Source organism: Ranitomeya imitator, chromosome 10, assembly GCF_032444005.1.
Source record: "Ranitomeya imitator isolate aRanImi1 chromosome 10, aRanImi1.pri, whole genome shotgun sequence".
In the NCBI taxonomy this organism is placed as follows: Eukaryota; Metazoa; Chordata; class Amphibia; order Anura; family Dendrobatidae; genus Ranitomeya; species Ranitomeya imitator.
Genome location: NC_091291.1, coordinates 109,651,136 through 109,678,858, shown reverse-complemented (window position 1 = coordinate 109,678,858; position 27,723 = coordinate 109,651,136). Strand labels below are relative to the sequence as shown.

Here is a 27,723-nt window from a genome sequence, read left to right as displayed (position 1 = left end):
AAATACGGTAGATATTTTCTTTGCATCAGTCATTATTAGCATTAACAGTTATGGACCTTGTGCACTGGGCACAGGTATGGATAACAGAACAACGCCTTCCCCAAACTATTCACACTAAGCTGTAAGCTACAATTGTCCTCAATGACTAGTGCTGATGTGTTAAGATTTCTCGTTACTGGAACTAAGGGGTTGAGACCGAGTCCTGGAAACAAGCCTATAGCATCATCACCCCCCTTCCCCCCTGTACAGGGGGCACAGGCACAATGCAGTCAGGCGGGTAACATTCTCCCGGTATTCACCAAACCCAGACTCGTCCATCAGATTCCGGATAGAGAAGTGCAATCTATCACTGCACAGAACACATTTCCTCCATAGTCCAGTGGTGGTGGCTTTATACCACTACATCCGACGCTCGGCATTGTGCTTGGTGATGTAAGGCTGCAAGCATCTGCTCAGCCATGAAGCTCTCAAAGAGGGAACAGTTTTTTGTGCTGGTAATTTTACACTCGGTCTGTACTTCTCCAAACATCTAAAATCCAACAATTTAGGTTTCAAATGTTGGTGATTATGTTGGTATTGTTTATAGGTTATAACCATGGAGATACATAGATGTGCGTAGAAGCTGTGGACAGTTGGATATGAACTTTATTTCATTTTTTTTTTTTCAATAAAAGCTGCTTGCAAAAGTGGTCACATCCATTAAACAGCTTCTTTTTCACAAATATTTACCACTGCAAGCCTTTTCACGTTTCTTCAAATATTTGGTGTATTAAAAGCGACCCCAGAAAATGATTCAGCTACAGAGCATTGAGCGGAGAATAGTGGCGGCATTGTCCCGCTCCATGGCTACTGTGCAAATATTTTTGTACAAGCCTGCGTCCTGTCTTATGTCTCCGCCTTGGTCCAGCACTAGCGCCTTCTCTTACCTTTTCTGTATAATCTGAGTACATGAAGCTGATAATACGGGTAGTATCAGGCGACAGTAGAAAAAATAGCAAGGTCGGGGAAAAATCTGTCGGTCGTCTTATCACCTTAGTTACGTTAGAACTTCTACTTTGTAATAAAGAGTTAAAATAAAAAATAAAAAAAACTTCTACTTTGTAATAAAGAGTTAAAATTAAAAAAAAACTTCTACTTTGTAATAAAGAGTTCAAATTTAAAAAAACAAAACTTCTACTTTATAATAAAGACTTAGAACAAAAAAATAAAGAAACTTCTACTTTGTAATAAAGACTTAGAATAATAAAAAAAAAACTTCTACTTTGTAACAAAGAGTTAAAATAAAAAATAAAAAAACTTCTACTTTGTAATAAAGAGTTAAAATTAAAAAAAAACTTCTACTTTGTAATAAAGACTTAGATTAAAAAATAAAAAAAACTTCTACTTTGTAATAAAGACTTAGAATAAAAAATAAAAAAAACTTCTACTTTGTAATAAAGACTTAGAATAAAAAATAATAAAAACTTCTACTTTGTAATAAAGAGAAGACACAAAAGAGAATAGTAAAACCAAAAACACTCAGTTTGAAAAAATGTTGCAGTAATCCGCAAGTGCTAGTAAAAGATGTAAAAAACAGGGTATTTGGTTGATACGTTTTTTGCAAAAAATGTATACTAAGCTGCTCTACCAATCTTCACGGTATACCCTTATCAGAGCAGTCCTAACTAATGTATGCAATCCCTATCTGATGTATTTAAAAACCTGATCATCTGTATATAACCTGTGTGAACAGGGTTCAGAGAGGAAAAATCCATGTGTGCATACAGGGTAGAACAGCTTTTGTGCAGATAGCCCAAGAGGAGTGGTGGAACTCCCCAGTCTTGTAGACACAAGAGAACAATTATGGAAACAGGAACACATGGGCTACTTGCACAGGATAGAGTAAGGATAGAAGAGTATGGCGGTGGCCCCATTGCATCTGTGAGAGTCACATGAGACTTATTTCGGAGGAAATTCAAAGCATTAATCTCCACATTCAAGAGTGGGGATACAGCAGTGAAAATCCACAGACTTCACCTTTTGCATTACCAATAATTGTTCTCTTGTGTCTACAAGACTGGGGAGTTCCACCACTCCTCTTGGGCTATCTGCACAAAAGCTGTTCTACCCTGTATGCACACATGGATTTTTCCTCTCTGAACCCTGTTCACACAGGTTATATACAGATGATCAGGTTTTTAAATACATCAGATAGGGATTGCATACATTAGTTAGGACTGCTCTGATAAGGGTATACCGTGAAGATTGGTAGAGCAGCTTAGTATACATTTTTTGCAAAAAACGTATCAACCAAATACCCTGTTTTTTACATCTTTTACTAGCACTTGCGGATTACTGCAACATTTTTTCAAACTGAGTGTTTTTGGTTTTACTATTCTCTTTTGTGTCTTCAGGTTTCTTGGTGGTGTGTGAACATGATCATACAGACTTGTTCACTGTGCAAGTAGCCCATGTGTTCCTGTTTCCATAATTGTTCTCTTGTGTCTACAAGACTGGGGAGTTCCACCACTCCTCTTGGGCTATCTGCACAAAAGCTGTTCTACCCTGTATGCACACATGGATTTTTCCTCTCTGAACCCTGTTCACACAGGTTATATACAGATGATCAGGTTTTTAAATACATCAGATAGGGATTGCATACATTAGTTAGGACTGCTCTGATAAGGGTATACCGTGAAGATTGGTAGAGCAGCTTAGTATACATTTTTTGCAAAAAACGTATCAACCAAATACCCTGTTTTTTACATCTTTTACTAGCACTTGCGGATTACTGCAACATTTTTTCAAACTGAGTGTTTTTGGTTTTACTATTCTCTTTTGTGTCTTCAGGTTTCTTGGTGGTGTGTGAACATGATCATACAGACTTGTTCACTGTGCAAGTAGCCCATGTGTTCCTGTTTCCATAATTGTTCTCTTGTGTCTACAAGACTGGGGAGTTCCACCACTCCTCTTGGGCTATCTGCACAAAAGCTGTTCTACCCTGTATGCACACATGGATTTTTCCTCTCTGAACCCTGTTCACACAGGTTATATACAGATGATCAGGTTTTTAAATACATCAGATAGGGATTGCATACATTAGTTAGGACTGCTCTGATAAGGGTATACCGTGAAGATTGGCAGAGCAGCTTAGTATACATTTTTTGCAAAAAACGTATCAACCAAATACCCTGTTTTTTACATCTTTTACTAGCACTTGCGGATTACTGCAACATTTTTTCAAACTGAGTGTTTTTGGTTTTACTATTCTCTTTTGTGTCTTCAGGTTTCTTGGTGGTGTGTGAACATGATCATACAGACTTGTTCACTGTGCAAGTAGCCCATGTGTTCCTGTTTCCATAATTGTTCTCTTGTGTCTACAAGACTGGGGAGTTCCACCACTCCTCTTGGGCTATCTGCACAAAAGCTGTTCTACCCTGTATGCACACATGGATTTTTCCTCTCTGAACCCTGTTCACACAGGTTATATATAGATGATCAGGTTTTTAAATACATCAGATAGGGATTGCATACATTAGTTAGGACTGCTCTGATAAGGGTATACCGTGAAGATTGGTAGAGCAGCTTAGTATACATTTTTTGCAAAAAACGTATCAACCAAATACCCTGTTTTTTACATCTTTTACTAGCACTTGCGGATTACTGCAACATTTTTTCAAACTGAGTGTTTTTGGTTTTACTATTCTCTTTTGTGTCTTCAGGTTTCTTGGTGGTGTGTGAACATGATCATACAGTTTTGTAATAAAGAGTTAAAATAAAAAATAAAAAAACTTCTACTTTGTAATAAAGAGTTAAAATAAAAAATAAAAAAACTTCTACTTTGTAATAAAGAGTTAAAATTAAAAAAAAACTTCTACTTTGTAATAAAGACTTAGAATAAAAAATAAAAAAAACTTCTACTTTGTAATAAAGACTTAGAATAAAAAATAAAAAAAACTTCTACTTTGTAATAAAGACTTAGAATAAAAAATTATAAAAACTTCTACTTTGTAATAAAGACTTAGAATAAAAAAACTTCTACTTTGTAATAAAGACTTAAAATAAAAAAAAACTACTTTGTAATAAAGACTTAAAATAAAAAATAAAAAACTTCTACTTTGTAATAAAGACTTAGAATAAAAAATAAAAAATCTTCTACTCCGTAATGAAGACTTAGAATAAAAAATAAAAAAAAACTTCTACTTTGTAATAAAGACTTAAAATAAAAAATAAAAAAACCTATCCCGAATCATGTATTTGTGTATCGTTCTGTATCAGGAACACAAGGACAAGGACTAGATTCTGTTATTACACATTTCAGGCTGGAAAGTAAATGAACGGATAAGAGAACGGAAGGAATCTCTGAGAGGATACAGTGTTCCCACCTCGGCTTGCTCCACACTACTGTCCTTGTCTTCTGAGTTCGGTTGGAAATATTTATGGAAATTGGTGCGTACAGAAAAGGTGGTGTCCCCCCAAATCACCTATCTAGGGTGTACTTACATTTTTGTAAAACTCTTACATCCAACTTGAGAATTTTCAATCAATGCAGAGTCATTCTTTAGATGATAGACGGTGCATATTATGTAATCAGTAAAGATCTGAAAAATTGTTTGGGTGTTTCTAAAGGCATAATAAGTGATAACCTCTAAAAACTAATTATCTATGGGGTCCCAGCTTAAAACCCTCATTGTGGGCAGCAGATAGAATAAATACCAAAATAAATCCAAATACACAAATGAGGTAAGTAGCTACTATATAACATGACTGAGGGCACTGTCCCATTATCCCCTGATGAAGCTATATGCGAAACGCGCGTCGGGGTACTAGTTAGTGTGGTCTGCTATTTGATCCATTGATGATGACGCGTGGTGGATATTTGTGTTTTTGAGAGTCTGTGCTGTTGGGTTGCTCCTCATAATTTTGGCCTAACATTTTGGTATTACTTTACTGTTCTCCAGAACACTTTTGTTCTGAGGGGTCGTCATTATAATTAAGGTTTGTTATAATCAAGATTTTGGTCCCTTTATTATATTTGTGTTTGTATAGTGATGCACACCCAGTATTTGATTGATTATGTTTAGTGTTAATTACAATTTCATTTGCCATCGTGTGATTTACCATTAACCTCACTGCCTGCTCTCTTTTATTCTGGGTTTTATGGTGTGTTTTTAATATTTTTTTCTTCTATTATTTGTATATTTAATGTGTAATTAATAACATTTGAAAATATTTATGAAAATGAATTTTTTTTATATTTGTTTAATTTGGGGGACTTACATATAGGTTTTATTTATTGTTTGGCAACTCCTAAAAAGTTTTTTTTTCCTGATTGATGTTATTTTTAGTATGTTTTTTTTTGTCCAGGTTTGGTTATTAGCAGATAGAATAAGTGTCTCTCTGGAGGACCCAGCCTATATAAGCATCACATTGATTTCACTTGGCAAAATGTAATGCTTCATTTCACCTGTGGGGGTGCTGTAGTAATATTAAATACTTGCTTGGCCTCATGCAAATTACATCTGAATATCAGGAGGGGAGTGTTCAGCTTATTTTATACACACCCTTTTAATAGAATGAAAAAAAAAAAAAAAACAATCCCTTACCAAAAAAAATCTTTTAAAATTTATAGTTTACCAGTTATATGCGGTCACTGTTCAGATTAAGCTGTTGTGTGTGTAGATGAGGAAATATATGAATTCTGATCATTATGTGACCTGTATCCTGAATTTTACACCAGTATTCGCCCTTTGCAGTCTTTAATTTTCAGATATATATCTGAGGAGACAAGCTGCTATGTCTCCCATACACAGCACACACAGACACCAGGGATTTGTGTCTATTTAGCACAGCATAAGAAGCAGCAGCAGTGTGGAGGGCATTATACAGCAGTACAGAGCAGGGTATCTGTGAATCCAGCACTGGGGCAAGGTAAAACACTTATTAAATGGCAGCAGCGCTGTCTATATGTGTCTGCGCCTCTCTCGTTCACTCTGCTTCCCCTCTCTCCTCCTCCCCCACCTCTATCCCTAGAATCCAATAGGTAGCTGTAATCTGACACCTCAGTGGATTAACAGTCTTTCTTGTTTTGCCTAGTATTGACTTTAGCAGTTTTTCAGAGTGCAAAATGAGGCCTGAAAGAGTGAAGAAGTGGGTCATAAGTGGAAATAGTAGCAGAAGCCTTTATGAGACAACTTTAAAGAGGCTTTCCTGTTATCTGTCCCCAAGTTGAAGTTTGTTTAAAAAAAAATGGTGAAAAAAAAATGGTGGTTTACACACCCTCCCCAGATCCGGCATGGCTCCCGGTGTCTGTTATTGTCTCCTGGGCTGATCTCACGTCAACATTGCTGAAGCCAATAACTGGGAACAGCGGCTCTGAGTTACTTGTGCCATTTACTCAGGAGACGCCCAGTTTTTGGCTGCAGCTCTGTCAAATTGATAACAGTGCTGCAGACAATTATAAGCACTGAGACTCAGCCTCGAACCTAGGGAGGGTGAGCAAAGCACAGTTTGTATTTTTTGCAGTCATGAGAACAAAGGTCTTACGAAACTGGAAAATCCATTTCAAGGAAACCTTTCATGAAGATATAGGGTTAATCTACAGATAAATAACCTGTCGAGCAGATATAGGGTTAATCTATAAGTAAATAATCTGTCATGCAGATATAGGGTTAATCTACAGATAAATATCCTGTCGAGCAGATATAGGGTTAATCTACAGGTAAATAACCTGTCCAGCAGATATAGGGTTAATCTACAAGTAAATAATCTGTCATGCTGATATAGAGTTAATCTACAGCGAAATAGCGTAACGCTGAAAGCGCTGCTACCGGAAGAAAATGAACTTTTTTGCTCCAGAGGCCGCCGGCTTTCAGTCATAGAGGTGTGCACACAGCGGCTACAATCACTGCTCACTACATTGTAAGCATGCCCCAGCACTACTTAGATTGACAGCTCACTCTGCTCAGATGCACAGCAATGCCTGCCGTCAGTCTTAGTTTCAGGGCGCGGTTACAGCCACCGGTCACTGTGTACTGTAGCCGCTCCAGCATGCCTCTGTGACTGAAAGCCGGCGGCTCATGGAAGGAATAAAGTTCATTTTCTATCAGTGCGGCAGCCTTATAGTTTTATAAGTCTATTAACCTGCATATTAACCCTACATCTGCAGTTTAACAGCGTTTTGGGACATGATCGGAAACTTTGTTTTCCATTGTCGCCCCACGTAAACATGGCACACTATATCATTGACAATAATCTGCCCCTATAAAAGGACTCCACTGCTGATGGGGCAGTGGGGGGAGGTTTCCGCTGCTGCACATTACCTGCTAATACTGAGATCCTGTCAAATTTTAGAAAGTCTTAAAGAAGAGACAAACCTAATAAAGATACTACGTTAGCCAACTTTGTTTCCCTTTATAACTCTTTGGGTAGTAATTTGAGTCTTAACATTAACAGGGTGAACTGAGAAGACAATATTTATGGGTCCTACTGCTATTTTTCATTATTTCTTTTCCAATAAAGCATATTATTACTGCTGTGGTTCGTGTTTTCTGTTGGATAATCAGACCCTGGTCAACCATTTTTTTGGGTGCAGTGGTCACCATAACATACAATCTGTTATGCTAAGTTTATTATGTTGACAGTGGACAGCAAAGAAAATAAAGCTAATTAATTCACGGTCACCAGGTCAGCAAATAATAACTTTGCAATTCATGGAATGTTGAATGCAGTGCAAATTCATTGTGGTAAGGGTATTAGAAAGATATATGTGTATATGTATATATATACATATATATATATATATATGTATATATATATATATATATATATATATATACTGCTCAAAAAAATAAAGGGAGCACTAAAATCCCACATCCAAGATATCACTGAATGAAATATTCCAGTTGTAAATCTTTATTCATTACATAGTGGAATGTGCTGGGAACAATAAAACCTAAAAATGATCAACGTAAATCACAACTAATATCCCACGGAGGTCTGGAGTTGGAATGATGCTCAAACTCAAAGTGGAAAATGAAGTTACAGGCTGATCCAACTTCAGTGGAAATGCCTCAAGATAAGAAAATGATGCTCAGTAGAGTGAGTGGCCTCCACGTGCCTGTATAACCTCCCTACAATGCCTGGGCATGCTCCTGATGAGGCGGCGGGTGGTCTCCTGAGGGATCTCCTCCCAGACCTGGACTAAAGCATCCATCAACTCCTGGACAGTCTGTGGTGCAACGTGACGTTGGTGGATGGTGCGAGACATGATGCCCCAGATGTGTTCAATCGGATTCAGGTCTGGAGAATGGACGGGCCAGTCCATAGCTTCAATGCCTTCATCATGCAGGAACTGCTGACACACTCCAGCCATATGAGGTCTGGCATTGTCCTGCATTAGGAGGAACCCAGGGCAAACCGCACCAGCATATGGTCTCACAAGGGGTCTGAGGATCTCATCTCGGTACATAATGGCAGTCAGGCTACCTCTGGCGAGCACATGGAGGGCTATGCGGCCCTCCAAAGAAATGCCACCCCACACCATTACTGACCCACTGCCAAACTGGTCATGCTGAAGGATGTTGCAGGCAGCAGATCGCTCTCCACGATGTCTCTAGACTCTGTCACGTCTGTCACATGTGCTCAGTGTGAACCTTTCATCTGTGAAGAGTACAGGGCGCCAGTGGCGAATTTGCCAATCATGGTGTTCTGTGGCAAATGCCAAGTGTCCTGTACGGTGCTGGGCTCTGAGCACAACCCCCATCTGTGGACGTCAGGCCCTCAGACCATCCTCATGGAGTCGGTTTCTAACCGTTTTTGCAGACACATACACATTTGTGGCCTGCTGGAGGTCATTTTGCAGGGTTCTGGCAGTGCTCCTCCTGTTCCTCCTTGCACAAAGGCTGAGGTAGTGGGTTCCACATCTCCTGGTGTACTGGCCTGTCTCCTGGTAGCGTTTCCAGCTTCTGGACACTATGCTGACAGACACAGCAAACCTTCTTGCCACAGATCGCATTGATGTGCCATCCTGGATGAACTGCACTACCTGAGCCACTTGTGTGGGTTGTAGAGTCCGTCTCATGCTACCACGAGTGTGAAAGCACAACCAACAATCAAAAGTGACCAAAACATCAGCCAGAAAGCATTGGTACTGAGATGTGATCTGTGCTCCCCACCTGCAGAACCACTCCTTTATTGAGTGTGTCTTGATAATTGCCAATAATTCCCATCTGTTGTCTATTCAATTTGCACAATAGCATGTGAAATTGATTGTCAATCAGTGCTGCTGCCTAAGTGGACAGTTTGATTTCACAGAAGTTTGATTTGCTTGGAGTTATACTCTGTTGTTTAGGTGTACCCTTTATTTTTTTTGAGCAGTGTGTATGTATATATATATATATATATATATATTGTGTGTGTATGTATATATGTATATATATATATACATATATATATATATAATGTGTGTACGTATATATGTGTATATATATATTGTAGTGTGGCTAAAGGATGTCTAATCGATGGGAGATATGTGTCTTATAGATGGCTTGTTGCTGTGATGTAACCATGGCTACCTATATGTGTTTCAGGACCTGTGGTGATGTCACAACCACATGTCTGGTCATGTGATGGGTTCTGGGTGTGGTTAGACATATAAAAGAAAGCCTAATGCTTAACACAGGTAGGTATGTGTGGAGGTGAAACCCTCCTGAGTGTGTTACGGCTTCAGGACTGAGCCGGATGAACTGGACACTTGTTTTTCTTTACCTGAACCAAAGGCTATTTGTTTTCTGTTGTTTGCCACATGGTTTATGAAGCAATAAACCCAGTGAACTTTAAAGGAACACGTCTCCTGAGTGTCAGCCGTCGCAGCTGAGTGAGTGAAATCCCTACAATTGGTGGTAGACGTGCGAGCAGCGTTCCCAGCGGAGACGTGAGTTTATTTTGAATGTCCTGGGTCAAGGCTGTTGCAAGCCAGCAAGCATTGCCGGAGAAAATGGAGGACCTGCTGAAACAATTGGTCCAGATGCAGTCACAGCAGGAGAAAAGGCAGCAAGAGACCAACAGGCTGTTGATGCAGCAGATACAACAGAGCCAGCAGGAGCAACGGCAGCAGATGCAACAAAGCCAGCAGGAGCAACGGCAGCAGTTACAACAGAGCCAGCAGCAGATGCAGCAGAGCCAGCAGGAGCAACGGCAGCAGATGCAGCAGAGCCAGCAGGAGCATCAGCAGCAGATGCAGCTTCTGGCAACCGCCATCCAGGGCAAGGCGAGCGCCCCAACCCCAGGTTTGGCTGATGACACCCACGTCCGGAAAACGGTAAGACGCGCATTGCAGAAAATGACTCCCGGGGATGATGTTGAGGCCTTCCTGACGGTGTTTGAGAGGGTCGCTGAGAGGGAAAAACTTCCGCCAGAGCAGTGGGCAGAGGTACTTGCGCCATACCTGACGGGAGAACCCCAGAAGGCGTACTATGATTTGACCTTGCAGGATGCCAAAGAGTATCACAAATTGAAAGCCGAGATTCTCGCACGTTTGGGGGTGACACTGACTGTCAGGACACAGCGAGTTCACTCCTGGGGCTATCACTGGGACAAACCACCTCGTTCCCAAATGTTTGATCTGTTGCACCTGGTCCAGAAATGGCTGCAGCCAGAGTCCTCTGCGCCTGCACAGATGGTAGAACGGGTGATGATGGATCGGTTTGTCCATTCCCTCCCGAGGCCTATACAGTCTTGGGTTGCCCAGGGAGATCCCCAGAATGCCAACGAGCTGATCAGACTGGTTGAGAGGTACCAAGGGTTGGAAGGCTCCTTCGGGAGGCAGCCCATGCCGTACTGGGGATCCCAGAAGGCAGCTGAGTCCCAAAAAGGGGTGGTGCGTCCAAGGTCACAAAGGGCGGGGGAGGTGGTGCCCAAGGCAGTGGCGTAGGAAGGGGGGTGCGGGGGGGGCGGTCCGCCCCGGGCGGCACAATGCTGGGGGCGGCCGGCGCTGCAGGAGAAGAAGATAAAAAAAAAAAAAAAAAAGACGCCCCTTTAAATCTTCGGGCGGCGCCGTCCGCCGCCACGACCAGGGCCAGCTCCCCCCACCCCCGGGTCCCGCCCCCGCCCCCCGCTCTAATACTCACCTCTCCTGGTTCCTGCGGCGCCGGCAGCTACAGCGTCCTCTGACTCTGCGACGTCTCAGAGCAGAGGGCGCGATGACGTCACTACTGTGCGCGCCGCTCTGCCTCTCTGTCCTGAGCATCGCAGAGCCGGAGAGACGCTGACTGCACCGGACCTGCGCTGGGAACGGGAGAGGTGAGGATTTTACTTTTTTTTTTTTTTTCTTTATGTCTGGGGCTGGGGCAATGCTGGAGACCATGGGGCAGATTGCTGGACACACTGGGGCAGTACTGGAGACCATGGGGCAGAATGCTGGACACACTGGGGCAATACAGGAGACCATGGGGCAGATTGCTGGACACACTGGGGCAATACAGGAGACTATGGGGCAGATTGCTGGACACACTGGGGCAATACAGGAGACCATGGGGCAGATTGCTGGACACACTGGGGCAATACAGGAGACCATGGGGCAGATTGCTGGACACACTGGGGCAATACTGGAGACCATGGGGCAGAATGCTGGACACACTGGGGCAATACTGGAGACCATGGGGCAGAATGCTGGACACACTGGGGCAATACTGGAGACCATGGGGCAGAATGCTGGACATACTGGGGCAATACTGGAGACCATGGGGCAGATTGCTGGACACACCGGGGCAATACTGGAGACCATGGGGCAGACACTGGGGGTAATATACTGGACACACTGGGGCAATGCTGGACACTGGGGGTAATATGCTGGACACACTGGGGCAGACTGCTGGACACACTGGGGAAAGGCTGGACACTGGGGCAGATTGCTGGACACACTGAGGGCAGATTGCTGGACACACTGGGGGTAATATGCTGGACATACTGGGGCAGATTGCTGGACACACTGGGGGTAATATGCTGGACACACTGGGGCAGATTGCTGGACAACATGGGGGTAATATGCTGGACACACTGGGGCAGATTGCTGGACAACATGGGGGTAATATGCTGGACACACTGGGGGCAGGACTTGAGGCATGGGCAGAATGTAGATACGGGGCATGATTGGAGACACGGGGCAGGATTGGATCATGGGGCAGGACGGATACGATGGAGGCTGGTGGGGCAGGATGGGGAGATCATATGGGGTAGAATGGATACTCATGAGGGCAGGATACGACAACATATGGCTGGAGCCAGGAATGAGATAAACGGGGCCAGGGTGGGGAATATTATTACCATAGGGGATAATTAAGGGATATTGTTACTGCAGTGATGTATTTATTTTATTTTTTGAGTATACTGTTTTAAATGGGGGGGCGGTCCTGTTACTGTGCAGAGTGACACTATCACCTTTTTTTCTTCATGTGGTGTAATGTAGAAGTTGTGAAAAATTAAGTAATGTGTTCTGCAAGCGGAGCTCGAGATAACTGTGTTATTTCCTGCAGAAACGAGTCCTGGCTGGAAGGAATGATGGCGGTCTGTGCTGGATGAAAGATGAAGGACTTCACCTAGAGACGTCACTGGTGAGTCAGTGTTACCTATACACTGACACTATACACTGTATACTATATAGAGGTCCTGTGTATAATGTCACCAGTGATCTCTGTATTACCTCTACACAGACACTGCATACTAAGTACAGATCTCCTGTGAATACTGGCACTTATGGTGATAGTATTGTGGTTTTTTTTTTATTACTGATCAGTATTGTAGTATTCAGTCACTATGTGGTGGTAATATGTGGTCTGGAAATGGTGCGGTGGTATTTGTCCCTTGTATGTAGTATTATTCGGCCACTATGTGGCCTGGTCATGGTGTGGTGGTATTAAGTCACAGGTGTGGCATGTGGGGGTGACACCATTAGGCCCAGTTTAAGTTCTACAAAACAGGAAAACCATTTTTGGTAACCTTTGTGTGTATTGAGCTGGGGGGGGGGGCGCCAAACTCGGGATCAGCCCCGGGCGGCAAAAGCTCTAGCTACGCCTCTGGCCCAAGGTCCCCACGGGTGATATTATTTGTTGGAGGTGCCACAAGCCAGGACATATAGCTGCCCGTTGTTCCCAAACCACTGAGCAGATGGACTGCAGCATGGGACGCCGTTGTTCATACTATGCGTATCCAGCTTGCAGTGTGAACTCTCCGCCCAACGAGGGACCTCAAGCATGTCCCGTGAAGGTGAACGGTCAAGCAGTAACGGCACTGTTAGACTCGGGGAGCCTAGTGACCCTGGTGAGGGCCACTTTTCCTCTCCACCTGCTCCCGGGAAAGAAGGTCGGAGTGTGGTGCATACATAGTGATGCAAAGGACTACCCTGTGGCCAGTGTGAACATTGAAACGACATGTGGCACGGAGTCCCACATAGTCGGCGTCGTTCAGGACTTGTTGCACCCTATAATTATTGGCCGGGATTTCTGTTTGTTTTGGGATTTGTGGGGGAAAGGTTCTGAGCTCCCTAGCAAGAGTAGGGAACCAGTGAACCCGGGAAGGGTGGTGCCACACCCAGAGTCAGACAGATTTCCTTTTTGTGTCCTGGCTGGAGATGAGGAGGAAGTGTCCCCTGCATCTGACATTCTGGAGTTAGAGGTATCCGGTGAAAATTTTGGGACTGCCCAACATAGGGACCCCACTCTGAGGGAAGCCTTTAATAATGTCACAGTTATTGACGGGGTGGTACAGGAGCCGGGGGCAGACACAAGATTTCCCCATTTTCTAATGAGCAGGGAGTTGTTGTACCGGGTCACGAAAATAAGGGAGGAGTTGGTAGAGCAGTTGGTAGTGCCGGGTCCATATAGACGGAAGGTGTTGGACATGGCCCATTCACACATCTTGGGTGGACACCTAGGGGTGGAAAAAACGCAGGAACGGGTTGTGCAGAGGTTCTATTGGCCTGGGTGCCACCGGGAAATAGTGAACTATTGCAGGTCCTGCCCTACATGTCAGCTAACTGCTTCCACTCCTCATTTCCGGAACCCCCTTGTGCCACTGCCCATTATTGAGGTGCCATTCGAGAGAATTGCCATGGACTTGGTCGGTCCCTTAGTTAAATCAGCCCGGGGCCATCAGTATATATTAGTCATCCTGGACTACGCCACACGCTATCCTGAGGCAATTCCCTTGAGAAATTCTTCTTCAAAGAGTATAGCTCGCGAGTTGGTCCATGTCTTTTCCCGGACAGGTCTGCCGAAGGAGATCCTGACTGACCAGGGGACACCTTTCATGAGCAAGGTGATGAGGGAACTATGCAAAGCCCTGAAAATCTCCCAGTTGAGGACCTCGGTGTACCATCCCCAGTCAGATGGCCTTGTTGAGAGATTTAACAAGACACTGAAGAGCATGCTGAGAAAAGCTATAGAGAAAGACGGTAGAGACTGGGATTGTCTCTTACCCTATTTGATGTTTTCCATTCGTGAAGTTCCACAGGCCTCCACAGGTTTCTCACCGTTTGAGCCTCTGTATGGCCGACATCCACGAGGACTCCTGGATATAGCCAAGGAAACCTGGGAAGCCGAAGTCACGCCCCACAGAAGCGTCATTGAGCATGTGGCCCTGATGCAGCAGAGGATTGCAAAGGTGATGCCTATCGTGAAAGAACACCTTCTCCAAGCACAAGAAGCTCAGGCCAGGGTCTACAACCGGTCTGCAAGAGTGAGGCAATTCAATCCGGGAGACCGAGTTCTTGTGTTAGTTCCGACAGTGGAAAGCAAGTTCTTGGCCAAATGGCAAGGGCCATATGAGGTTGTCGAGAAACTTGGTGAAGTAAACTATAAAATTCACCAACCAGGAAGACGGAAACCATTCTAAGTATACCATGTCAACCTTATCAAGCCGTGGCAAGATAGAGAGCCGACAGTAACTCATACATAGTAACATAGTAACATAGTTAGTAAGGCCGAAAAAAGACATTTGTCCATCCAGTTCAGCCTATATTCCATCATAATAAATACCCAGATCTACATCCTTCTACAGAACCTAATAATTGTATGATACAATATTGTTCTGCTCCAGGAAGACATCCAGGCCTCTCTTGAACCCCTCGACTGAGTTCGCCATCACCACCTCCTCAGGCAAGCAATTTCAGATTCTCACTGCCCTAACAGTAAAGAATCCTCTTCTATGTTGGTGGAAAAACCTTCTCTCCTCCAGACGCAAAGAATGCCCCCTTGTGCCCGTCACCTTCCTTGGTATAAACAGATCCTCAGCGAGATATTTGTATTGTCCCCTTATATACTTATACATGGTTATTAGATCGCCCCTCAGTCGTCTTTTTTCTAGACTAAATAATCCTAATTTCGCTAATCTATCTGGGTATTGTAGTTCTCCCATCCCCTTTATTAATTTTGTTGCCCTCCTTTGTACTCTCTCTAGTTCCATTATATCCTTCCTGAGCACCGGTGCCCAAAACTGGACACAGTACTCCATGTGCGGTCTAACTAGGGATTTGTACAGAGGCAGTATAATGCTCTCATCATGTGTATCCAGACCTCTTTTAATGCACCCCATGATCCTGTTTGCCTTGGCAGCTGCTGCCTGGCACTGGCTGCTCCAGGTAAGTTTATCATTAACTAGGATCCCCAAGTCCTTCTCCCTGTCAGATTTACCCAGTGGTTTCCCGTTCAGTGTGTAATGGTGATATTGATTCCCTCTTCCCATGTGTATAACCTTACATTTATCATTGTTAAACCTCATCTGCCACCTTTCAGCCCAAGTTTCCAACTTATCCAGATCCATCTGTAGCAGAATACTATCTTCTCTTGTATTAACTGCTTTACATAGTTTTGTATCATCTGCAAATATCAATATTTTACTGTGTAAACCTTCTACCAGATCATTAATGAATATGTTGAAGAGAACAGGTCCCAATACTGACCCCTGCGGTACCCCACTGGTCACAGCGACCCAGTTAGAGACTATACCATTTATAACCACCCTCTGCTTTCTATCACTAAGCCAGTTACTAACCCATTTACACACATTTTCCCCCAGAACAACTCCATCGTTGTTAAGCAACCCAGAAGATGAGGTTGGAGCGGTTACTATAGCGGAGACGCTATCGGAGTCCCAGAAACAGCAATGCCGGGAGTTACTCCAGAAAAACAGGGACCTGTTTTCCGAGTTGCCTGGGTACACGAAGGTCATAGAGCATGAGGTCCTGACAGAGCCCCATGTGCGCGTGAACGTGAAGCCCTATAGAATTCCTGAGGCCCGTCGAGAAATAGTCTCCAAGGAAGTGGAGCGTATGTTGAAGCTTGGAGTCATTGAGGAATCCAAGAGCGGTTGGTCGAGCCCAATTGTCCTGGTCCCAAAACCTGATGGGGAGTGGAGATTTTGCAACGACTATAGGAAGTTGAATGAGGTCTCCAAGTTCGACGCATATCCCATGCCCCGAGTTGATGAGCTCATCGAAAGGCTTGGGCCCGCCAGGTACATAACCACCTTGGATTTGACGAAGGGGTATTGGCAGATCCCCATGGCACAGGAAGCCAAGGAGAAGACGGCGTTTTCTACACCAGATGGATGCTTCCAGTATGTCCGGATGCCATTTGGCCTACAGGGAGCTCCGGCCACCTTCCAAAGGGCTATGGATAGAGTCCTTGCACCCCACAAGGCATACGCTGCTGCGTACCTAGATGATATCGTCATCTTTAGCCCGGACTGGGAGAGTCATCTGGAGAAAGTCCAAGCGGTGTTTGATGCTATAAGAGAGGCCGGATTTACAATAAACCCGAAGAAGTGTGCATTGGGTAAAGAAGAAGCTAAGTACCTTGGATACATAGTGGGTCATGGAGAAATAAAACCCCAAATCAGTAAAGTGGAGGCAATTCAAACATGGCCAAAACCAGTTTCCAAGAAGCAAGTTAAAGCCTTCCTGGGAATCGTGGGATATTACAGGAGGTTCATCCCAAACTTCGCCACAATGGCGGCGCCTCTGACTGACCTGCTAAAAGGGACAAAATCAGTAATGGTTAAGTGGTCCGAAGAAACAGATTCAGCCTTCCAAGAAATGAAAGAGGCTTTATGTAAGCAACCCGTTCTGATGGCCCCAAACTTCAAGAAAGAGTTTATTCTCCAGACAGATGCCTCAGATGTTGGGGTGGGAGCAGTCCTTTCCCAAGAACTACATGGGGAGGAGCATCCTGTTCTCTATCTGAGTAGGAAGCTGTCCTCATCTGAAAAGAACTACTCAGTCGTTGAGAAGGAGTGCTTGGCCATAAAATGGGCAGTCGACACATTACAGTACTATTTGCTGGGACGTAAATTTAGACTGATATCCGACCATGCCCCACTTAGGTGGATGAGGGAAACGAAGGGTAGAAATGCTAGGGTCACCCGTTGGTTCTTAGCCCTGCAGGACTTCTGTTTCCATGTGGAACATAGGGCCGGAAAGCTGCACGGTAATGCTGATGCCCTGTCAAGAATCCCTTGTCTAGTGGGAGAAAGTGCCAAGCCCCACGGCTTTAGGCAGAGGGGGGAGGTATGTAGCGTGGCTAAAGGATGTCTAATCGATGGGAGATATGTGTCTTATAGATGGCTTGTTGCTGTGATGTAACCATGGCTACCTATATGTGTTTCAGGACCTGTGGTGATGTCACAACCACATGTCTGGTCATGTGATGGGTTCTGGGTGTGGTTAGACATATAAAAGAAAGCCTAATGCTTAACACAGGTAGGTATGTGTGGAGGTGAAACCCTCCTGAGTGTGTTACGGCTTCAGGACTGAGGCGGATGAACTGGACACTTGTTTTTCTTTACCTGAACCAAAGGCTATTTGTTTTCTGTTGTTTGCCACATGGTTTATGAAGCAATAAACCCAGTGAACTTTAAAGGAACACGTCTCCTGAGTGTCAGCCGTCGCAGCTGAGTGAGTGAAATCCCTACAATATATATATATTAAAATATTATATATTTTCAGTAGGTTTTTCAGTTTCAGCACAGTTGGTTTACTTAACCCCTTAGTGACCGCCAATACGCCTTTTAACTGACCTGAGATATAAGAGACTTATATCCCCATACAGGTGACAATCCAGTAGCTGTCGGCTGTCCACTATAGCTGACAACTTGCTGCATCAGACACGATCAGTGTTTGCACCGTCCAAATCTATTTAACCCCTTAGATGCTGCTGTCAATAGTGACTACATCATTATAAACGGTTAACAGACTGTGGGGGCTTCCTCTTTATCCCAATTGGTGGTCTCAGATCATAATTGTGTGGTCTTGATGTTTGCCATGGCAATTCATGACCAAATAGCGGCCTCAGAGTCTGCCGGCTGTAGTAATCGGTTCAGAAGTTAGTGACATTTAGGTGATAAAAATACACATTTTTATTTTTCTCATGCCACTTTGCATTAATTCCTGAAAATCACCCGAAGGGTTAACAAACGACCTGACTGCAGTTTTCAATATATCAGGGGGTGCTGTTTTTAAAATGGTATCACTTGTGGGGATTTCCCTATAAATAGGACCCCCAAATTCACTTCAAACATGGATAGGTCCCTAAAAAAATACATTTTGTAAATTTCCTTGAAAAAAATTTAAATTGTTGCTACATTTTTAATCCTCCTAAAATGCTAACAAAATAAAATAACATTTTGCAAATGGTGCTGTTGTAAAGCCGACATGTGGGAAATGTTATTTATTAATGTTTTGCTATGGTATGACTATCGGGATTAAAGGGATAATCATTCAAAGTTTGCAAATTGCTAATTTTTTAACATTTTTTTCAAATTACTGATATTTTTTATAAATAAACATAAAGCATATCAACCTAAATTTACCATTATCATAAAGTATAATGTGTCATGAAAAAACAATCTCAAAATCACTGGGATTTGTTGAAGCATTCCAGAGTTATTACCACATAAAGTGACACTGGTCAGATTTCAAAAATTTGGCTCTGTCACTAAGGGGTTAAATCAATATCTGTGTTGAATTACTATAATTTTTTTTTTTTATTTTGACATACCGGTATATTTTACATATCATTCTGTATTAAAAATAAAAAATAGAAATCTTGCAATGTTCACACTGATCATTTGTTTTTGTTTTTTGTAGATTTTAACTTTGTTTCAGGAAATCAACATGTAGATTAGCCACAATAGTTGCATCCTGACCCTATCTTTAGTATAAAATCATCCAAGGGCGTAACGTGGCAAAGGGTGTGACCGTGACCGGATTAGTTCGGGGGGCACCGACACCAATTTAACCTGGATGTGCGTGCTCGGACTCACATTCAGGTGAAATGTATTGTGGTGCAGAGACCCGCCGGTTCCTGCGCTGTATTACATAACACCGGCCAATCCGAGGCCGGAAGCTGATGTCGGCTTGCCAGTGACGTGCGACACATGACAATGACGTCATGCTCTACCTGTCGTTTGCTTGCTCAAGTCAGCTGCCGGCTTATAGGCTGGCTAGAGAAGAGGACACTGTGCAGCGCAGGAGTGGGGGGAGATGAGAATAATTGTTTGTTTCTTTTCAGAATGTGCTGGAGAAAAATGGGAAGGGGCCAGGATGGGGACGTTGTACCAGGATGGGAGACAATATACCAGAATGGGGACATTATACCAGGATGGAGACATTATACCAGGATGGGGGACATAATACTAGAATTGGCACATTATACCAGGATAGGGGACATATACCAGCATGAGGGACACTATACCAAAATGGGCACATTATACCAGAATGGGGATGTTATACCAGAATGACCACATTATACCAGGATGGGGACATTATACCAGGATGGAGACATTATACTAGGATGGGGTAGAATATACCAGAATGGGCACATAATACTAGAATGGACACACTATACCTGGATGGAGCACATTATACCAGGATGGGGGACATTACACCAGGATGGGGGGCAATATACCATAATGGGGACATAATACCAGCATGTGGGACATTATACCAGAATGGGCACATTATACCAGAATGGGGATGTTATACCAGAATGAGCACATTATAACAGGATGGGGACATTATACTAAGATGGGGGACATTATACCAGAATGGGGACATATTACCAGCATGAGGGACATTATAACAGAATGGGCACATTATACCATATTGGGGATGTTATACCAGGTTGGGGGGCATTATACCAGCGTGGGGGACACTATACCAGGAAGGGGGATACTATACCAGGAAGGGGCTCTGGATGAGGGAAAATATTATAACATGGGGTCCAGGATGGGTGAAATTATTACAATGGGGGTGAACATGCATGTCATTATAGGATCTAGAACGCAACAAGGACCAATACATCTGACCTACATGCAGGTGGGGGCTCAGGTCCAAATTTTGCACTGTGTGGGTCCCATCAGACTCTGGTTATGCCACTGGAAGCATCTAATGAGCATGTGCAAAGGTTATTGTGAAGGGAGGGGGAGCAGGGTATTGCCTATTGTGGATTCTGTTTTATCAGATCTGTATAGAGGTGTTACCTGTCATTGTGTTCCCACCTCTGCTGATAATGAGCCTGCTGAAAGCTCTTCCCAAAAGGACAGGAAGTATGGGTCTAAAAAAGCCCCCGTGGCCAGTGTGAAAATTGCAAGATTATATATAATTATTTTTTCTAAACACATGTAACACAAAAAACTGATTTAAGCAACAGGTCATTTTCTGATGATAGCTGCTTCTTTTTAATTCCTCACAGTTTTTATGATCTCTATTCATGATAGTCATAAAGAAGTCTACATTTCTGCTACAGCGGCCACTGCTGGGCATATGTAGTATTGCAATTTGGCCATGGCTGACCGTGGAAGGGTTGGGTCTCAATATTTTAGGTTCTAACAGGGGACAGCTTTATATGACATCCATATGTCTTACTTGAACCCCCTAAATTTGCTTTAGTGACAATATACGTTAATTTACAGTTATCCTGTTAGTTGTGATGGTTATAGCGTCAGTCCCTTGCACTGAATGACACTTTTTTTTTAAGGTCGAATTCTGCTTTTAAAAATCAACAGCGTCCAAAATATATACAGAGACCTGAATGGGAATTATTCAGCAGGTATAACGGATAGATGTTTTTCCACCCATTCCCGGCATTCCTTACCCAACTGTTCTCCGATGCCACATAATAGGTCTTTCAGCTGCTCTTTCCCTCGGTATGACCAGCGGGCGCGCACATAAGGTGAGGACTATTGACGTCCCCGAGGACCCGGCCCATGGCGCACTTTGGATTTCTATGTCAGGGTTATTTCCACGTTTTTAGGAAAGTGACTCTTCTGTGAATAGGGTATAAATGGCTGTTTCAAAGAAATGGCTCATGGCTATGAATATTTCCATTTCTGTATTTATCAATATTTCTATATAATTACTTATATACATATCATACAGTCAGCCCAATTCAATGGAGCCTTTGGAAAAGATAAATATTCCTTCATTATATTTTTTGCTACTAGGTGGTGAGAATCTGAGCAAGGACACCCCTCTAAGTGAAAAGGGGTAGAGAGGGCAAACTAAGACCTGGGGTCCCAATGGTGGTGCCATTCCAGCCTTGGCTAAGAGGTTGCGCCTCTTCCTATTTTATCATCCATCACACACATTATATACGGACATTGCCCCAGATATTGGTATCAGACCAAGTTTCCGCATTCTAAATAGGGATTGCAGTGGTCATTCGGTGCTCAGTGACGCCATCGCTTCAGGGGACCATCAGCGGGATGCAGAGGGCAGGGGGCAGCATGCCTTCTTATATTGGAGTACCACCATGGTTTGCGGGATGCAGAGGGCAGGGGGCAGTATGCCTTCTTATATTGGAGTACCACCATGGTTTTCGTGATGCAGAGGGCAGGGGGCAGTATGCCTTCTTATATTGGAGTACCACCATGGTTTGCGGGATGCAGAGGGCAGGGGGCAGTATGCCTTCTTATATTGGAGTACCACCATGGTTTGCGGGATGCAGAGGGCAGGGGGCAGTATGCCTTCTTATATTGGAGTACCACCATGGTTTGCGGGATGCAGAGGGCAGGGGGCAGCATGCCTTCTTATATTGGAGTACCACCATGGTTTGCGGGATGCAGGGGGCAGTATGCCTTCTTATATTGGAGTACCACCATGGTTAGCGGGATGCAGAGGGCAGGGGGCAGCATGCCTTCTTATATTGGAGTACCACCATGGTTTGCGGGATGCAGAGGGCAGGGGGCAGCATGCCTTCTTATATTGGAGTACCTCCATGGTTTGCGGGATGCAGAGGGCAGGGGGCAGTATGCCTTCTTATATTGGAGTACCACCATGGTTTGCGGGATGCAGAGGGCAGGGGGCAGTATGCCTTCTTATATTGGAGTACCACCATGGTTTGCGGGATGCAGAGGGCAGGGGGCAGTATGCCTTCTTATATTGGAGTACCACCATGGTTTGCGGGATGCAGAGGGCAGGGGGCAGCATGCCTTCTTATATTGGAGTACCACCATGGTTTGCGGGATGCAGGGGGCAGTATGCCTTCTTATATTGGAGTACCACCATGGTTAGCGGGATGCAGAGGGCAGGGGGCAGCATGCCTTCTTATATTGGAGTACCACCATGGTTTGCGGGATGCAGAGGGCAGGGGGCAGCATGCCTTCTTATATTGGAGTACCTCCATGGTTTGCGGGATGCAGAGGGCAGGGGGCAGCATGCCTTCTTATATTGGAGTACCACCATGGTTTGCGGGATGCAGAGGGCAGGGGGCAGCATGCCTTCTTATATTGGAGTACCTCCATGGTTAGCGGGATGCAGAGGGCAGGGGGCAGCATGCCTTCTTATATTGGAGTACCTCCATGGCTTGCGGGATGCAGAGGGCAGGGGGCAGCATGCCTTCTTATATTGGAGTACCACCATGGTTTGCGGGATGCAGAGGGCAGGGGGCAGCATGCCTTCTTATATTGGAGTACCTCCATGGTTTGCGGGATGCAGAGGGCAGGGGGCAGGATGCCTTCTTATATTGGAGTACCTCAATGGTTTGCGGGATGCAGAGGGCAGGGGTCAGCATGCCTTCTTATATTGGAGTACCACCATGGTTTGCGGGATGCAGAGGGCAGGGGTCAGCATGCCTTCTTATATTGGAGTACCACCATGGTTTGGGGGATGCAGAGGGCAGGGGTCAGCATGCCTTCTTATATTGGAGTACCACCATGGTTTGGGGGATGCAGAGGGCAGGGGTCAGCATGCCTTCTTATATTGGAGTACCACCATGGTTTGCGGGATGCAGAGGGCAGGGGTCAGCATGCCTTCTTATATTGGAGTACCACCATGGTTTGGGGGATGCAGAGAGCAGGGGGCAGCATGCCTTCTTATATTGGAGTACCACCATGGTTTGGGGGATGCAGGGGGCAGCATGCCTTCTTATATTGGAGTACCACCATGGTTTGGGGGATGCAGAGGGCAGGGGGCAGCATGCCTTCTTATATTGGAGTACCACCATGGTTTGGGGGATGCAGAGGGCAGGGGGCAGCATGCCTTCTTATATTGGAGTACCACCATGGTTTGGGGGATGCAGAGGGCAGGGGGCAGCATGCCTTCTTATATTGGAGCACCACCATGGTTTGGGGGATGCAGAGGGCAGGGGGCAGTATGCCTTCTTATATTGGAGTACCACCATGGTTTGCCTCTGTCAATTTTAAAAGCAAAGTCGAGAACCCCTTTAATCAAGACACATGGAAAACATAGAGAAAAATGATGCCTCCTTTTGGTTAAAGTTATTACTACAGCCTACCAGAAACCACGTAGGATAGAAGTTCAGTAATAATTAGTATCTATATATCTGTCTAACTATCCATCTATTCCTTCCTCTATATATCCATCCATCCATCCATCCATCTCTCCATCCATCCATCTATCCATCCATTCATTTTATGCCTCCATTTATCCATCTATTCAGTTATCCCTCCCTCTATCTACAGTATATATCCATCCATCCCTCTATCTATATATCTATCCATCCATCCATCCCACCTAGCTATATAGCCATCCATCCAACCAACCATCTCTCCATCCTTCCCTCTATCTATAAATCCATCCATCCATCCATCCATCCATCCATCCATCAGCCCTCTATATATCTATCTATCCCTCTAGCTATATATCATCCATCCATCCATCCATCCATCATTTATACATCCATCTATCTCTCTATCTATCTTTCCATCCCTCTATCTATATATCTATCCATCCATCATCCCTCTATATATCTATCCATCCATCCCTCTAGCTATATATCATCCATCCATCCATCATCTATACATCCATCTCTCTATCTATCCATCCCTCCCTCTATATATCCATCCATCTCTCCATCCATCCCTCCATCTATCCCTCCATCCCTCCATCTATCTAACCATTTATCCCTCCCTCTATTTATCCATCAATCCATTTATCCCTCCCTCTATCTATATATCTATCCATCTCTCCATCCAGCTATCTCTCCATCCATTTATCCCTCCCTCTATCTATATATCCATTCATCCATCTCTCCCTCTATCTATCCATACATATATTATCTATCATCTATCTATCTATCTATCTATCTATCTATCTATCTATCTATCTATCTATCTATTGATCAATAGACTAAGATTGACAATAATCGATTTCTGATTGATGATAGCATAAGAACAAATAACTTACTTTTACTAATTCAATCAACTTTCCAACTAGGGGCAGTGTATACTCTATAAAGGGGACACTCAGTATAGACAGTAATCCACAACCTGTAGTTCTCCGGCTGTGATGCTGGGAGTTGTAGTTTAGCTATCCGATATTCCCAGGTTGTAAACCGCTGCAGACGACTAGCACAAAGCCGCCCATAGTCTTGGCTGAAAGCTCCAGGGAACTGAATCCTGCTTGGAGAACCTGGAACTTCTATGATAATGAATCACCTATTTGTGCAATTCTTTAACAGAGACAAAAGTTCCTAAAAAAGTTTGTTAAACTTTTTTTTCCTTAGTCTTGCAGCTCCTAGAGCCCAGCTGGGAATTCTGCATTATCCCATCTATACAGCAGGGCAGTTCCTCCCCAATTTCTTACCTTCTGCACATGCTGCTCTCAGTGCCAGGCCAACCAGCAGACAAAGCAGGCCCTGTGCCTTCAGCATGTCTTCAGTAGTGGAAGGCACAATGTTCTGTAGGGAGGCACAGGCTGAAGTCCTGAGGAAATGGGATTTGGGCGCTTACTGGTACAACCACATTATAGGCTGGAAATGCAGGGGGAATGGCCGGTCCTGGGGAGTTTGGGGTGGGGGTTGTCTGAGGTGGTCTTAGAGGCATCTGATCCTCCCAGCAATCCCTGTATGGTCAGCATTAAACATGATCTCACCCTGGGATAGCTGATACAGGGATCCAGCCGCCAGTGATTCCTAATGACATGCCTATTGTCCTAGGGGAACCCGAAAAATCCCCTTTTTTTTGCAGGAATTCTCCATGTGAATTTATTTCTATGGCAGAAAACCATCAAAAATATGAGTCCTATAAACTCATTGCTTTTTTGCCCTCAGCTGAGAACCACATGTGAATATCCCCTATTAAACCATCGGAGGCGCTATTCATCTACATCATCTCTCTGGCGTAAGAGCGGCCAAGTGAGTTCGCACTTATATGCTGCACATAATTGGAAAATAAAGAAACCACATGTTTTTTCACTTTTTTTTCCCAGATTTCACAATAGATAATACATTATTATGAAAAGATCTCTTGGACCTGACAAGGCTGGTGTTCTTACTTTGAAAATTCATATGCGAAAGGCTACACAAGCCAGAAAATTAAGGGAGTTTTATGAGTCCGTCTCTAGCTGGATGAAATGCTCCTATTATTAGGCAGGAAAACATTCACAAACCAATTCTTTCATGGATTATCAAAGTAAGTACACCAGCCTCCTCAAGTCTCAAAGGGGAGACAGATTAAATAACATATGCAGAGATTGTGTTGAGAAATTTTGGTGACACGTCCCTTTTCTTACCTCTTTTTCTATCTAATATCTATCTAAATGTTAATGTTTATTCACGACCTGTGCTTTTATTACTATTTACATCATTTTTATTGCAAAAATAGGACTAAATTACATTTATTTTTCTCTTTTATGATGTATAAAGTCTGAAGTGCCTGGAACTTTTATATTAATTTATATATACAGTCATGGCCAAAAGTATTGACACCCCTGCAATTCTGTCAGATAATACTCAGTTTCTTCCTGAAAATGATTGCAATCACAAATTCTTTGGTATTATTATCTTCATTTAATTTGTCTTAAATGAAAAAACACAAAAGAGAATAAAGCAAAAAGCAAAACATTAATCATTTCACACAAAACTCCAAAAATGGGCCAGACAAAAGTATTGGCACCCTCAGCCTAATACTTGGTTGCACGACCTTTAGCCAAAATAACTGCGACCAACCGCTTCCGGTAACCATCAATGAGTTTCTTACAATGCTCTGCTGGAATTTTAGACCATTCTTCTTTGGCAAACTGCTCCAGGTCCCTGATATTTGAAGGGTGCCTTCTCCAAACTGCCATTTTTAGATCTCTCCACAGGTGTTCTATGGGATTCAGGTCTGGACTCATTGCTGGCCACCTTAGAAGTCTCCAGTGCTTTCTCTCAAACCATTTTCTAGTGCTTTTTGAAGTGTGTTTTGGGTCATTGTCCTGCTGGAAGACCCATGACCTCTGAGGGAGACCTAGCTTTCTCACTCTGGGCCCTACATTATGCTGCAAAATTTGTTGGTAGTCTTCAGACTTCATAATGCCATGAACACGGTCAAGCAGTCCAGTGCCAGAGGCAGCAAAGCAACCCCAAAACATCAGGGAACCTCCACCATGTTTGACTGTAGGGATTGTGTTCTTTTCTTTGAATGCCTCTTTTTTTCGCCTGTAAACTCTATGTTATTATTATTATTTATTATTATTATTTATTGTTATAGCGCCATTTATTCCATGGCGCTTTACATGTGAGGAGGGGTATACATAATGAAAACAAGTACAATAATCTTAAACAATACAAGTCATAACTGGTACAGGAGGAATGAGGACCCTGCCCGCGAAGGCTCACAATCTACAAGGGATGGGTGAGAAAACAGTAGGTTAGGGTAGAGATGGTCATGCAGCGGTTTGGTCGATCGGTGGTAGCTGCAGGTTGTAGGCTTGTCTGAAGAGGTGGGTCTTCAGGTTCTTTTTGAAGGTTTCGATGGTAGGCGAGAGTCTGATGTGTTGTGGTAGAGGGTTCCAGAGTAGGGGTGATGCGCGAGAGAAATCTTGTATACGATTGTGGGAAGAGGAGATAAGAGGGGAGTAGAGAAGGAGATCTTGTGAGGATCGGAGGTTGCGGGTAGGTAAGTACCGGGAGACGAGGTCACAGATGTATGGAGGAGACAGGTTGTGGATGGCTTTGTACGTCATGGTTAGGGTTTTGTAGTGGAGTCTCTGGGTGATGGGGAGCCAGTGAAGGGATTGACAGAGGGGAGAGGCCGGGCAATAGCGGGGGGACAGGTGGATTAGTCGGGCAGCAGAGTTTAGAATAGATTGGAGGGGTGCGAGAGTGTTAGAGGGGAGGCCACAGAGCAGGAGGTTGCAGTAGTCAAGGCGAGAGATGATGAGGGCATGGACTAGGGTTTTTGCAGATTCATGGTTGAGGAATGAACGGATTCGTGAAATATTTTTGAGTTGAAGTCGGCAGGAAGTGGAAA

General features: G+C 44.0%; 1 protein-coding gene across 1 annotated transcript in view; it reads right to left on the bottom strand.

Annotated features, from left to right (window-relative positions):
* The window catches only part of PDPN (podoplanin), a 43,355-nt gene extending 18,138 nt beyond the window's left edge, over positions 1–25,217 (bottom strand). Inside the window, exon 1 of the mRNA XM_069741051.1 lies at positions 25,076–25,217. Coding sequence (XP_069597152.1) covers positions 25,076–25,142 — 67 coding nt within the window. The 5' untranslated portion in view covers positions 25,143–25,217. The remainder of the gene's footprint in view (positions 1–25,075) is intronic.
* Between the last annotated feature and the right edge of the window lie 2,506 nt (positions 25,218–27,723).